Source organism: Macrobrachium nipponense, chromosome 34, assembly GCF_015104395.2.
Source record: "Macrobrachium nipponense isolate FS-2020 chromosome 34, ASM1510439v2, whole genome shotgun sequence".
Classification (NCBI taxonomy): Eukaryota; Metazoa; Arthropoda; class Malacostraca; order Decapoda; family Palaemonidae; genus Macrobrachium; species Macrobrachium nipponense.
In genome coordinates this window covers 49,016,438-49,031,565 of record NC_061095.1, presented here as the reverse complement: position 1 = coordinate 49,031,565, position 15,128 = coordinate 49,016,438, and the positions used below count along the sequence as shown (strand labels likewise).

Genomic DNA, 15,128 nt, shown 5'->3' with positions numbered 1-15,128 from the left:
GCTAGTTTTAATGAAAATTTAACTTGACGTTTCATTTCTCTTTACATTTTGGGTTTTCCAGTTGCTTTACACTTTCCTTTGGGGTGACTAAATAACTCAGATGATGAAAGCTGTCTCTAAAATTGGGGCACACTCCTTAAACCCCACAAATTCTTTTCACAGGAAAAGTACAGACCAGGTACAGTTAAGCTCAAAGACGATGTGGCGGATTACAAGCTCAAAAACAAGTGGGCAAAATCCTCCCGCCCCCCCCCCCACCCCCCCCACATAAACTTAATCAATCCAGCTGCCGAACTCACCATCAGTCACACTTTCCGCTTTACACTACGGAATACACGCAGGACAATTGACCTACCTACGCACAGAACAGAAAAATCCACTCAATGGTTTCATTGAACTAGCAAAGGTCATGCACTGGGACTTATGAGATCATTCAGCACTGAAATGGAAACTGAAAGTAAGAAGGTTTGAAAGGTGCAACGGACGAAAACTTCGCAATTGTACTATGCAACAATTGTTAGGAGTGTGTTGATAGCAAGATGGAAGAAAGAGAATATGAATGGAGGTACAGTAAAAGGAATGAAAAGGGTTGCAGCTTGGGGCCAAAGGATGCTGCAAAGAACTTATATAAGTAGCCTACTGCTGCAGTGCACCAAATGAGGTGCACTGATGGCACTGACCACCTACAGGCCAGAAAACGGTATATTAACTTGAAGTCAACTGTTTCTCACATGAGATTTTCTAGGTCACAAACTGATATCATGCAACAATATATATATAATATATAATATATATCTATATATATATATATATAGATATAAAATACTATATATTTATTAAAAACATTTCTTAATACCAAATATCAGGGACTGATAGGCTCGCCAAGGTCGGCGTTGCCATAAAGGTGAGTCACCATTAATCTCGGTAATGGTCGCGCGTGCTTGCGTGACCATAATTGTGGCGTCAGTGTTGGCCGCCTTATGCTACGCGCAAATAAATAAATAAATAAATAAATAAATGGAGAAAGATAAATAAATAAATGGAGAGAGATAAATGAATAAATAAATGCAGTTTCAATTTATTAAGCTGCGTTCGGAGATCGAGTAAAGAAAGAAAAAAAGTCTGCTTATTCATAACATCGGAATGCAAAAAAAGTGCTTTTCACCGAGTAATTATTGTTTTATTTGTAGTACGTTAAAAAAGGGAAATGGTTATTTACTATGGAGAAAGACAATTTCTCACCTTTCTCACCAGACGCCAGGTAGGCCTCCAGGCCTGTCAGTCGTCCTGCTTCAGGAACAGTCTCCATTCTTGGCGATCATCATAGAGCCTCATCTCATCAACTTCCCGCAAACTAGAGCCTCTCCTCTCTACTCCTCTCTCTATGTTTTGTAGCCATCTCATTTTTGGTCTTCCTACCGGTCTCCTTCCTTCCGGTGTCATTCCAAAAACCTTATAGGATATCGCTCCTCCTCCATTCTTTTGGTGTGTCCAAACCATCTAAGCTGTCCTCTCTCCACAAATCTAGTATCCCCTCCACTCCCAGTTCTCTTCTAATGTCTTCATTTCGTAGCCTATCTAGTCTTGTTACACCTTTTATGAGTCTTAGGGCTTTCATTTCAGCTGCTTGAAGTTGGCTTCTAGTTCTTGATGTTAATGTCCATGATTCATGGCCATAAGTCAATATTGGTCTTAAAATAGAGAGGTATATTATGGTTTTCACTTTGCGAGGTATATTTCTGTCTTTCATTAGTGGGTAGAGCAGATACAGGTTGTTACTGAATATATATATATATATATATATATATATATATATATATATATATATATATATATATATATATTATATATATATATATATATATGTATATATGTATATATATATATATATATATATATATATATATATATATATATATATATATATATATATATATATATAAAGCAATTCTGCTTTACTATACAGGAAGAGAACATGACAATTTTCGGCCCTGACCTTCTGAAAACGTAAGAAGGAGAAGAAGAAGAAAATTTCTGTTCGCTATTCAGGAAGAGAAACAGTTTGGCTCCGACCTTCAAAAATCGTAAACAAGTAAATAAACAAGACTCGGCAACCGCCGTCGTCCAAATCTGGGGAGGAATTTATTTATAAACCAACAAAACGCTTTCTTCGCAACAAACGGCTTTCTTCTTGATTTGCCCTCCAAGTGTTCTTCTCCGTCCGCCGAGGAAAGAAAAGGGAATCTGTGTGTTCAGACTATTTACCGGATTAGCCCCACGGCGGTACCCATACACCAGGCGCCGTTTCGTACAAAATAAGATGGAATTTGAGCTTGTCCAATCCTAGATTTAACTGAAAATATCATGTTTCTTTATTGTAAATAATATATACTTAATATTTCTAATGTTCTAAAAACATATATGGAAGATATTTGATATTTAAAAAGTAAAAAAAAAGAAAAGAAAAAAAAAAAGTACACCGGGCACCGTTCGTACCAAAACGAGACGAAGATTGCGCTCATCAATTCCTTATTTATTTGAAACAATACATCTTTTTAATATAAATATAAGTACATTAAAATTTTTAAAATTTTCAAACATGTACTGGAGGATGATTTGATATTTAAATGTAAGAAATATAGAAGAACTTCGTAGTGTAAAAATAAGTCCCTGAAGTAATCGGTGGAGCTCTTGTCAATGCCATGTTTACTTGACATATACATTTTTAGATGTCAATAATATATAACAGACATAATTTAATAATTATGAACATATACTGCAGGATGAAGTTATATTTAAAAGAACCAAAAAAATACAGACCACCTCGCAAATAGTGGTAAGTAACGTTCCCGAAGGTAAAACCGGTGTAACTCAAGACAATGTTATATTTACTTGAAATAACTTCTTTTGATGTTAATACGTCACCTATAATTTTTTTTTTTTTTTTTTTAAAAAACTGGAATATATATTATCGGAAAAATCTGTTATTTAACACTACGAAATAGAGACGAAATTCATACAAACTGTTAAAGTAACGTTCTCAAAGTCAACCGATAGAACGCTCGTCAGTGCCATATTTACTTCAAATAGAACGCTCGTCAGTGCCATATTTAGGTCAAATAACTTGTTTTGATGGTGATAATACGTCAATTGTAGAATTTAATGGCATCAAATACACATACACCAGGCGCCGTTTCGTACCAAATAAGATGGAATTTGAGCTTGTCAATCCTAGATTTAACTGAAATATCATGTTTCTTTATTGTAAATAATATATATTAATATTTCTAATAGTTCTAAACATATATGGAAGATATTTGATATTTAAAAGTAAAAAAAAAGAAAAGAAAAAAAGTACACCGGGCACCGTTTCGTACCAAACGAGACGAAGATTGCGCTCATCAATTCCTTATTTATTTGAAACAATACATCTTGTTTTATAAAAAAAATAATAAGTACATTAAAATTTTTAAAATTTTCAAACATGTACTGGAGGATGATTTGATATTTAAATGTAAGAAATATAGAAGAACTTCGTAGTGTAAAAAATAAGTCCCTGAAGTAATCGGTGGAGCTCTTGTCAATGCCATGTTTACTTGACATAATACATTTTTTAGATGTAAATAATATATAACAGTCATAATTTGATAATTATGAACATATACTGCAGGATGATAATGTTATATTTAAAAGAACAAAATACAGACGAACTTCGCAAATAGTGGTAAAGTAACGCTCCCGAAGTAAACCGGTGTAACTCAAGACAATGTTATATTTACTTGAAATAACTTCTTTTGATGTTAATACGTCACCTATAATTTTTTTTAAAAACTGAATATATATTATCGGAAAAATCTGTTATTTAACACTACGAAATATAAACGAAATTCATAAAAACTGATTAACGTTCACAAAGTCAATCGATAGAACGCTCGTCAGTGCCATATTTACTTCAAATAGAACGCTCGTCAGTGCCATATTTAGGTCAAATAACTGTTTGATGGTGATAATACGTCAATTGTAGAATTTAATGGCATCAAATACACATAATAGGATGATCTAGTATTTCAAAATTACGAAATGCAGACGAAATTCATAAAAAGTTAAAACAGCCCTTCCCAAAGTCAACCGATAGCGCGTTCTTCCAGGCAATATTTACTTGAAATGCTTGAAACGCCATAATTTGATGCTAATGATGTCAATTATAGAATGTAATCACTTAAAATATATATTAAAGGATGATCTGATATTAAAAGGGACGAAACACAGACGAAAATCATAAAAAAAAAAATTTAAAAACATCGGACTCGCGAACTCGACGGAACGCTCGCGGAGCAGCAGATGAGGGTTCCCTCAGCTCCACAGTTTCTCGAGGGGACACGAACCACAACGTAAGAAATAAATCTACCAATTTAATTCGGGCATTTGAGTGAATCAACGACGTTCAATTAGTGTAATGCGGAAGGGAGATTTACCTGAAGTAATTCCATCGTCGTGAAATGTTGGGTGAGTTTGTATAGCTATAGGCCTATGGTTCTCGAGGTAGGCCTAGAGTGTTTATATTTATATACATGCCTATTAATAATATGACCTCCAGATGATAATTCTACCTAATAATTAACTAAATTTCGTTAAATTCCTGAAATTATTTCGACAACAACATCTTACTTTTAAATATAGGCCTATAATACAAAATTAAAATAGGCTTCAGGCGTAGGGTAGGCCTAGGTAGTCACCGTATGGCCTATGGCTGCGTATAGTTTCCGTTGAGCTCTAGTGCAACAAGTAACCTACATTCGGTTTAATCATATTTCGGTATTTTATTTTGTTGATTATTACATGCAAATATTCATATAAGCCTATCAAGAGGCCCGCCAGTCTTCGTTGCCATAGGCCCCTACTATGCTGTTTGGACCGAGCTCGGCCTAAATGGGAAGCTGGAATTGGTAGGCCTAGGCTTTATTGTGTCTCACCCTGTGTTGATGATTATTAATTTAATATTCTACCATGACATCATATAAGCCTATCCTACATGATAGGCCTAATTGCCTTAGGCCTATGACTGTGTAGGTTAGGTTAGCCTAAAGCATTAATTTCATGCTAAGTAATTATATTATATATATATATATATATATATATATATATATATATATATATATATATATATATATATATATATATATATTATATATATATTACATACACATTCTCTCTCTCTCTCTCTCTCTCTCTCTCTCTCCCTCTCTTCTCTCTCTCTCTCTCTCTCTCTCTCTATATATATATATATATATTTATATATATATATATATATATATATATATATATATATATATATATATATATATATATATATACATATATATATATATATATTATATTATATATATATATATATATATATATATATCTAATAAAAGGAGCCCATAAAAAAACACCAAAATATAGAGAAAAGTACTATATTTCAGAGACTGCTGTCTCCCTCTTCAGGTAGATGAATGAGAAAAGTTTACAGAAAAGGTGGTGGTATTTATACCAAGAGGTCCATCCACAAACAAGCCATTTTAAGTCACCCCCGCTGATAACTTCCTTTAATCTTCTTAAGGGTTGGTTGAATGAAGACGTTGTCGATCGTGTCCGAAATCCATGCTCCTCTTGAGATGTTCATTACCTGCCTCTCTTTTATTAAGGCCGATTCCATCATTTGACTCTTGTACCGGCAGTTGCTGCTATAAATTACACGACAAATTCCAGTTTATTCTATGGTTATGTTCATTTATATGGTTGAAAATAGCCGAGTTCTGTTGTCCATACCTAACTGACCGTTTGTGTTGTATTAATCTCTGGGGAAGGGATTACCTGTAAATCCGATGTAAGATTGGTCACAGTCCTGGCATGGGATTTCGTATACCCCGAGTCCTTTGGAGATGTCTTTTGTTGGACGTTAATCAGGGATTTGGCTAAGGTGTTTGGGTAAGTAAATACAAAAGGGTTCGATTTTCCCAGGGGGTTGGTTATTCTCTTAATCGTGTCCAGGTGGGGAATTATTATTTTATTGTTGGTGTATCTCTGGTCTTGTCTTTAGGGGGTCGGTAGAAAATTACGTTTGCTTTGTGAATTGCTTTCTCAATTATATGGTCAGGGTATTGTTTTAAAGACGAAAGTTGCTTGCGAATTAGTTCAAATTCTTTTTCCAGGAATTCTGGGGAACAAATTCGTAAGGCTCTTAAGAACAAGTTACTAGCTACACCTATCTTGATAGTAACGTCATGATAGCTAAAGTAGTGAATGTATGAAAGTGAGAACGTTGGTTTTCTGTATATGGTATTTGTATTCTGTCGTATCTCTGATTATTAAAACATCAAGAAAAGGAATTTTGTTGTCTGTTTCCCATTCAACTTTAAATTTGATGCTGGGCACTAATGTGTTTTAATTTCGTGAGGAATTCATTGAAATTGCCCCACCTATTATCCCAAAATGTTAGGTATCATCCACGTATCTCATCCACAGCATGTTTGGGTTTTATCGCATTTATTACTGTAGTTTCAAAGTATTCCATGTACAGATTGGCTAGAACAGGACTTAAAGGACTACCCATACTACACCCGAAATTTTTGCTTGTAGAATGATTCCCCGAATGAAAATACGTTATTAGATGCACATAATTCAACTAGCTTTATTATTTTGTCAAGCGCCAATGGGAAATGATCTGAATAGGGGATAATTTTACCCTTAAAACTGAAGAACGTCCTGTACTGGTACTTTAGTGAACAGGGAATCTACGTCAAGGCTTAAAAGTTTTATGTTGTGAAGGGGTATATGTGCTTCTCTGAATTTGTGACAAAAATCTTCCGAATGTTTAATGTGACTGGGAGAAAAAGTGCCAAAAATAAAAAAAGGGGAAAGGAGGCCAGCTAACCATTTAGAAATTTTGTAATTGAAAGCACCGGCACATGAAACGATAGGTCTGAATGGAAGATTGTCTTTGTGAGTTTTGGGAAGGCCATAAAAAATAGGGTAATTTAGGATTAATTACTTTAAATTTCTCTAATAGTTCAATACTCTTTTTGTCTTTGCCAATTAATCTTACTTTCCGAAAAATTCTGTGGGAACGTTTTGGAGGGGATTTTTCGTCAGTTTTTCGTATGTGTTTGTGTCGTTAAGGAGCTGGTTGATTTTGTCAAGGTAGAAGTCTTTGTCCATTATACGATTTTTGCCGTCTTTGTCGGATCTACTTATTATAACATCTAACTTTTTTAGAGATATGTTTAAAAGGAGTGTTACTAAATGCTTTAACTGACTTACATAAGAAATATCCTGTTCCCCGCAGATTCATGATAGCCATCCACTCGCTAAAAAAGTTAGATGTTATAATAAGTAGATCCGACAAAGACGGCAAAATCGTAATAATGGACAAAGACTTCTACCTTGACAAAATCAACCAGCTCCTTAACGACACAAAACACATACGAAAAACTGACGAAAAAATCCCCTCCAAACGTTTCCCACAGAATTTTTTCGGAAAGTAAGATTAATTGGCAAAGACAAAAAGAGTATTGAACTATTAGAGAAATTTAAAGTAATTAATCCTAAATTACCCTATTTTTATGGCCTTCCCAAAACTCACAAAGACAATCTTCCATTCAGACCTATCGTTTCATGTGCCGGTGCTTTCAATTACAAAATTTCTAAATGGTTAGCTGGCCTCCTTTCCCCTTTTTTAGGCACTTTTTCTCCCAGTCACATTAAACATTCGGAAGATTTTTGTCACAAATTCAGAGAAGCACATATACCACTTCACAACATAAAACTTTTAAGCCTTGACGTAGATTCCCTGTTCACTAAAGTACCAGTACAGGACGTTCTTCAGTTTTTAAGGGTAAAATTATCCCCCTATTCAGATCATTTCCCATTGGCGCTTGACAAAATAATAAAGCTAGTTGAATTATGTGCATCTAATAACGTATTTTCATTCGGGGAATCATTCTACAAGCAAAAATTCGGGTGTAGTATGGGTAGTCCTTTAAGTCCTGTTCTAGCCAATCTGTACATGGAATACTTTGAAACTACAGTAATAAATGCGATAAAAACCCAAAAAAACTGCTGTGGTGAGATACGTGGATGATATCCTAACATTTTGGGATAATAGGTGGGGCAATTTCAATGAATTCCTCTCGAATAAACACATTAGTGCCCATCATCAAATTTAAAGTTGAATGGGAAACAGACAACAAAATTCCTTTTCTTGATGTTTTAATAATCAGAGATACGACAGAATACAAATTTACCATATACAGAAAACCAACGTTCTCACTTTCATACATTCACTACTTTAGCTATCATGACGTTACTATCAAGATAGGTGTAGCTAGTAACTTGTTCTTAAGAGCCTTACGAATTTGTTCCCCAGAATTCCTGGAAAAAGAATTTGAACTAATTCGCAAGCAACTTTCGTCTTTTAAAATACCCTGACCATATAATTGAGAAAGCAATTCACAAAGCAAACGTAATTTTGTACATGAACTTCCCTGCCAGATATATACTTAGCTATAGTCTCCGACGTTCCGACAGAATTTCAAATCTCGCGGCACACGCGACAGGTAGGTCAGGTGGTCTACCTTACCCGCCGCTGGGTGGCGGGAGTATGAACCAATCTATCTCTCCAGCCAGATTTTTTTCTGTCGCTGAAGCGATAACAACTGTTGTCGTTTCTTCCGATATATTCTTCATTTCTCGCTTGCCTGGAGATTGATTTGAACATTTTGGTGACGTATTCGCTCTATGTTGGCTTGGCATACGCTTATTGTGGACCGTTATTGACTTTGCGCGGATTTTCCTGTAGAATGTCTGATTTTGATTCTGTTTCCAAAACTCCGGTTTTGTTTAGAGTATGTGTGACCGATGGATGTAAGGTGAGGTTACCGAAAGCTGCGGTGGACCTCACACTTTCTGTGTTAAATGTAGGGGGAATGAATGTTCGTTTAGTAACCCGTGTCAAGAGTGTGAGGTTTTGAACGAAGATGAATATAAGGCTCTTTCTTCTTATATTAGGAAACTTGAAAGGGATAGGGTACGTAAAGCTTCTTCAAGGAGCTCGAGCAGGTCGAGAATGAGTGAGAATGAAACTAACATTAATGTAGTTTTAGAACCTTCCTCCCAGGTCTCAGCTCCTGCTCCCCGCACCGAAGCCGTAGATTCGTCTTCGGAGGCGGCGGCCTCAAAAGCTTCCTTGTGTTCTAAGGAAGACAAGAATCTTCGTACTGAGCAAGGTAAGAGTGTCAGTGATGATAAGTGCAGTGTACCCAGTGATGTGGAGGGTGCGTCTGACGGCTCCTTAGTGCCTCCAGGCCTAGACCTCTTCCAGACTCCCAGTTCCAGTGGAGGAGGAAAGTCGAAAGCCGCAGGAGGGCTAGGGAGAGCCCCCACCGGTCAGGCGTCCCCTCGGCAGATCCTGAAGTTCGCTCCAGGCTGCCTTGGATCGTAAGAAGAAGAATATTCTTCGCCAGTGTTTTCGTCATCCTCTTCTCCTTCGCCGAAGCGTGGGTTGGAGCTCTAAGGAGGCGTCACGCCCGTTGAAGAGGGCTGCGGAGGCTCCCTACAGTACGTTGGCGTCCAGCCCAGAAGACTTTTCTGATGTAGCTTCCTTGCAAGCAAAGAAGCCTAGGAGATCCGGTGATCGCCCTCCTTCTCCCGCGCCTCGCGCTGAGCTTGCTTCGGAAGAAGATCCTGGGGACTCTCCTTCTCGAGTACTAGCGGGCCTACAAGCTCAGATCACAGCCTTGGCGGACTCCTTGGCATCGAGATCGCGTAGAAGGAAGGATTTGTCTCTCCCGATCAAGAGATCGAGGCGCGTTTCGTCGGAAGAGCGCTCTCCTTGCAATCGGCGTTCTCCTTCTTTTGAGGATTCTTCTACTCATCGTAACATTTCACGAGAGGAACACCACTCCCGCTCGGAGGTGTCGAGACGCCATTCGACGGATAGGCGCTCCTTGGACTATGAAGATATTTCCTCAAATCGGATTCCTGCCTCGGGTAGACGCTCAGCCCTTCTGTTTCTCCTTCTTCTAGAGTTCGTGCAAGAAGAGAGAGTCGCTCAGGTCATAGAAGACTTGGTTCGTCTTCGCCGTCTCTTCTTTCTTCTCCTCGTCTTCTCAGAGAACCTAGGGAATGCCCTTCTGGAAGTAGGCGCACTTCTCCTTCCGACTACTGTAGTCGGGCGTCGGATAACGTGACTGGTAGGCGCTCATCGCATGGAGTTCGCTCCTCCCCTGTAAGACATCAAGAGTCTAGTAGGAGCCCTGCTCCTGGTAAGCGTCATTCTTTTAGTAGATGTTCTCCTGGAGAAAGACACCTTGATCCTCGTTTGCTTCGTTCTTCTCCTAGTAGGCGCTCTTCGTTCTCGAGACTCCCTACTCCTCATCGGTCTCCTCTTGCTAGAAGTCAAGAACGCCTCAAGCGCCCTGCTTCTGTTAGGCGCTCGGAGCCTTACAGACGTTCTCCCCTCGGTAAGGACCAAGATCTCGCCGAACGCCCTGTTCCGTTTAAGCGTCTCTTGGAGCGTAGCAGCCGCTCTCCGACTTCGTAGGCATCAAGAGCCTCTCGAGCGCCCTGCTCCTGAAAGGCGCCCTATTTTTAGCAACGTTTCGCCGCTTGGTAGGCGCCAGGATTCCTCTAAGCGCCCTGTAACAGATAGGCGCTCGGCGCCTAGTAGCCGCTCTCCTCGCGATCGGCGCCAGGATCTTAGCAGGCGCTCTCCCTCTCGTAGTTTCCCTAGGGATAGACGTGGTCTTTCTAGAGAATGCGAGTTTAGACAAGAATTTTCGGATAAGCGCCCTTCTTTTACAACTCGTCGTTCTCCTGTACGCCTTTCTACTTTGGAATCTTCTCCTCATTCAAGACGTTTGTCTCCTTCATCGCACTGTACCCCAGCTAGGAAATCATCTAAGGATTCTCATAAGGATCCTCATCCCCGTTCTCCTCCTCAAGAAGACCAGGAAGCCTCTGAGGAAGAAACTAATACATCGGCAACAGTTTCTTCGTACAAGAAGCTCACAGAACTTCTCCTTCAGGAGTTCGGAGAGTCTTTGAGAGCCCTACTGCTCCTCCTTCTCCACCACTCGTTGTTCTCCACAGCGAAAGCAACGAAAGGATCTTCGTGTGTGAGAATGAAAGCCGACTCTTTCTATGAAGAAAGCGCTCAAGAGTTTCGGTTCATGGATGCGTACTAAAGAGGAAGCGGGGAAAACAATGTTTGCCTTCCCTCCGTCGAAGCTTTCAGGAAGGACAGGATTTTGGTATGAGACAGGAGAACCCTTGGGACTGGGCCTTCCGTCTTCAGCTGACGCAGATTTTTCGGCACTAGTAGACGCCACTAGAAGATCAGCTTTGAATTCGGCCAGAACAACGTGGGCAATGAATGAAATGGATCACATTCTAAAAGGCATTTTTAGAGTCTTGGAAGTTTTCAACTTTCTCGATTGGTCCCTCGGAGTCCTAGCCAAGAAAAACTCAAGGACCGGACACGTTTTCTCCGGAGGATTTGAATTGTGTCTTATCCTGTATGGATAAATCGGTGAGAGATGGGGCCAGCGAAATAGCTTCACTGTTTGGAGCAGGGGTCTTGAAGAAAAGATCAGTATTTTGCTCATTTTTAACAAAATCGGTCTCACATGCTCAGAGATCGTCTTCGCTTTTTGCCCCGCTCTCTACACAGCTGTTTCCTAAACACCTGGTTCAAGACATTTCGAAGGCTCTCTCTGCCAAAGCTACGCAGGACCTTCTAGCACAGTCTGCAAGGAAGCCGCGCCCTACCTTCCAGACTAAGACAAAGAAAGCTAAGCCGACCTCTCAGGAACCCTTTCGAGGGGCATCTACCTCTAGATCCTCTTCGTTCAGAGGTCGGAAACCAAACAGAAGAGGGAGGACTTTTACGAAGTCAATCAAACCTTCCCAAGTAAGACTCAAGTCCTTCAGACAACTGTAGGCGCCAGGCTTTTACAGTTTGCAGAAGTCTGGGCCCGGAAAGACGCAGATGCCTGGACCCTGTCTATTTTGAGGAAGGGCTATCTAATCCCGTTCTTTTCGAGGCCTCCCTTGACGAATACCCCGAGGGAGTTGACGGCCAGATACAGGGACCCCATCATGAATCAAGCCCTCCGACTAGCGGTAGACCAGATGCTGGAAAAGGAGGCGATCGAACTAGTGGCAGATCATCTTTCGGCAGGCTTTTACAACCGCCTGTTCCTAGTTCCAAAATCCTCAGGAGGATGGAGACCGGTGTTGGATGTAAGCGCCCTGAACTTCTTCGTCGAAAAGAAGAAGTTCACGATGGAGACCACTGCCTCGGTGTTAGCAGCACTCCGTCCAGGGGACTGGATGGTGTCCCTTGGACTTACAGGACGCTTACTTCCACGTACCAATCCATCCTTCCTCGAGGAAGTTTCTAAGATTCATGATGGGGGAAGAATCTTCCAATTCAGGGCCCTGTGTTTTGGCCTCTCCACGGCCCCCCAAGTCTTTACGGCCATCATGAGGAATGTGGCACAATGGCTTCACCTGGAAGGGGTGAGGATTTCGCTCTATCTCGACGATTGGCTTATAAGGGCCAATTCCAGAGATCGTTGTCTGAAGGACTTGAAGAAAACCCTGGATTTGACTTATTCCTTAGGACTTCTGGTCAATCTGCAGAAGTCAAGTCTGATTCCCGCTCAAGAGTGCGTTTATCTGGGGATCCAGATGAACTCTCTGAGTTTTCGGGCTTTTCCGTCACAGGAGAGGATAGCCCGGGGACTCGAAAAAGTAACAACCTTCTTAGGGAAAGAAGTATGCACAGTGAGGGGGGAGTGGATGAGTCTGCTGGGGACGCTCTCCTCACTGGAGCAATTTGTTTCCCTAGGAAGGTTGCACCTGAGACCGCTCCAATTCTTTCTTCATCGGAATTGGAGTCGTCCTTCTCAGGATTTGAAGTTCTCCCTGTCAATTACTCTTCAAATCAAGAAGAGTTAGCATGGTGGGCGGATCCCGACAAGTTCTCGCAGGGACTGCCTCTTCAATCCAGAAACCCAGCCTGGTGTTGTTCTCCGATGCGTCGGAAACAGGTTGGGGGGCGACTCTGGGAACCAAGGAGGTGTCAGGAACCTGGATGGGGGACCAGTCTTCCTGGGCACATCAACAGGAAAGAACTAATAGCCGTGTGGCTTGCTCTGAAGGAGTTCGAGTCAGATGTGACAGGAGCAGTTGTGCAAATAAACTCGGACAACACCACGGCTGGCTGGATACATCAGGAAACAGGGGGGACGCATTCCTTCTCTCTGTACGAAACAGCAAGAGATCTTCTTCTGTGGACAGAAGGAAAGGGGGATAAAACTTCTCACCAGATTCGTACAGGGAGAAAGGAATGTAAGGGCAGATCTCCTCAGCAGGAAAGATCAGGTCCTTCCCACAGAGTGGACTCTGCACCAAGATGTTTGCCAGAGCCTTTGGAAGTTGTGGGGCAGGCCTCTCTTAGACCTGTTTGCAACTGCAAAGAACAAAAGACTGGATCTGTATTGCTCTCCCATCTCGGATCCAGGAGCAATAGGGATAGACGCCCTCCTACTCGATTGGAAAGGACTCGATGTATACGCGTTTCCCCCCTTCAAGATTCTGGGGTTGACTTTAAAAAAGTTCGCAGAGTCAGATTCCGCGAGGATGACTTTGATAGCTCCCTTTTGGCCAGCACAAGATTGGTTCACAGAGGTGCTGGAATGGCTAGTGGATTTTCCAAGATCGCTTCCTCTAAGGAGCGATCTACTCAGACAGCCCCACTTCGACAGGTACCACAAAAACCTCCCCGCTCTCAGTCTGACTGGCTTCAGACTGTCCAGAAACTGGTCAGAGCGAAAGGCTTTTCGTCAGCAGCTGCTAAGGCAATCGCTAGAGCGAGAAGGTCTTCCACATTACGAGTGTACCAATCGAAGTGGGATGTCTTCAGAAGATGGTGCAAGAGGAATAACGTTTCCTCTTCCAGTACCTCTGTGAATCAAATCGCAGACTTCTTTTTATTCTTAAGACAAGAATGTGGCTTAGTCGTTTCGACGATTAAAGGCTATCGTAGTATGTTGGCGAATGTCTTCAGGCACAGGGCCTCAACTTATCGGAAGATAAGGACCTACAGGACCTTATTAGGTCGTTTAATACAACGAAAATGCAGTATCCTAAGACACCTAGCTGGAATTTGGATGTAGTCCTTCAATTCCTTGGGTCCTCTAGGTTTGCCCAACCCCCTAATTCAGCCTCATTCAGAGACCTTACCAGGAAGACTCTGTTTTTGATGGCTCTAGCTTCCGCCAGAAGAGTGAGTGAGCTTCAGGCGATTGATGGTAATGTGGGTTTTAAGGAGGACTCTCTCATTTGCTCTTTCCTTCCTGGTTTTTCTTGCAAAGAATGAGAACCCATCAAGTCCATGGCCCAAGAACTTCGAGATTCGTTGGGTTATCTTCTTTGGTAGGAGAAGAAACCGAGAGAACTCTTTGCCCAGTGAGAATGGTGAAATACTACCTTAGAAGAAAAGAGCAACTGAAAGCCAACCGAGAGGTACTGTGGTGTTCAGTAAAAGAGCCTACTCGTCCATTGTCGAAGAACGCATTGTCCTTCTTCTTGAGAAGCCTCATCAAAGAAGCACACGGATCCTGCAGAGAAGAACATCTTAGGCTTCTTAAAGTGAAAGCACACGAAGTAAGAGCCATAGCAACTTCTCTTGCTTTCAACAAGAATATGTCCGTGCGAAATCTGATGGAGACAACATTCTGGAGATGTCAGTCAGTGTTCGCGAACACTACTTACGCGATGTGAGAATCACTTACGAAAAATGCTTCGCCTTGGGCCCGTACGTATCTGCGGATTCAGTGCTGGGGCAGGGAGCTGGAACTCATCCTGTTTAGTAGTATAAATTTTTACCCCCTTGTATTTGTTGTTGTTGGTTGCCTTAAAGAGGATGCATGAAGGCATCTCTTTAGGTCGTAATACTAATCTTTAGTAGTTTGGTTAGGTGGTCTGATGAGTGTGGCTCCTTGCAGTAGTAGTGGTTAGGACCTGTTAAGATAGGGACGAACTCCCTTTAACAGGATCCGACTTGGATTCTACACACAAAG

General features: G+C 41.0%; 1 protein-coding gene across 1 annotated transcript in view; it reads left to right on the top strand.

Moving 5' to 3' along the window:
- Window positions 1-4,335: 4,335 nt before the first annotated feature.
- LOC135208092 (uncharacterized) overlaps window positions 4,336-15,128 on the top strand; it is a 72,528-nt gene continuing 61,735 nt past the window's right edge. The window contains exon 1 of the mRNA XM_064240239.1: window positions 4,336-4,506. Within this exon, the coding sequence (XP_064096309.1) occupies window positions 4,500-4,506 (7 nt within the window). The 5' untranslated portion in view covers window positions 4,336-4,499. The remainder of the gene's footprint in view (window positions 4,507-15,128) is intronic.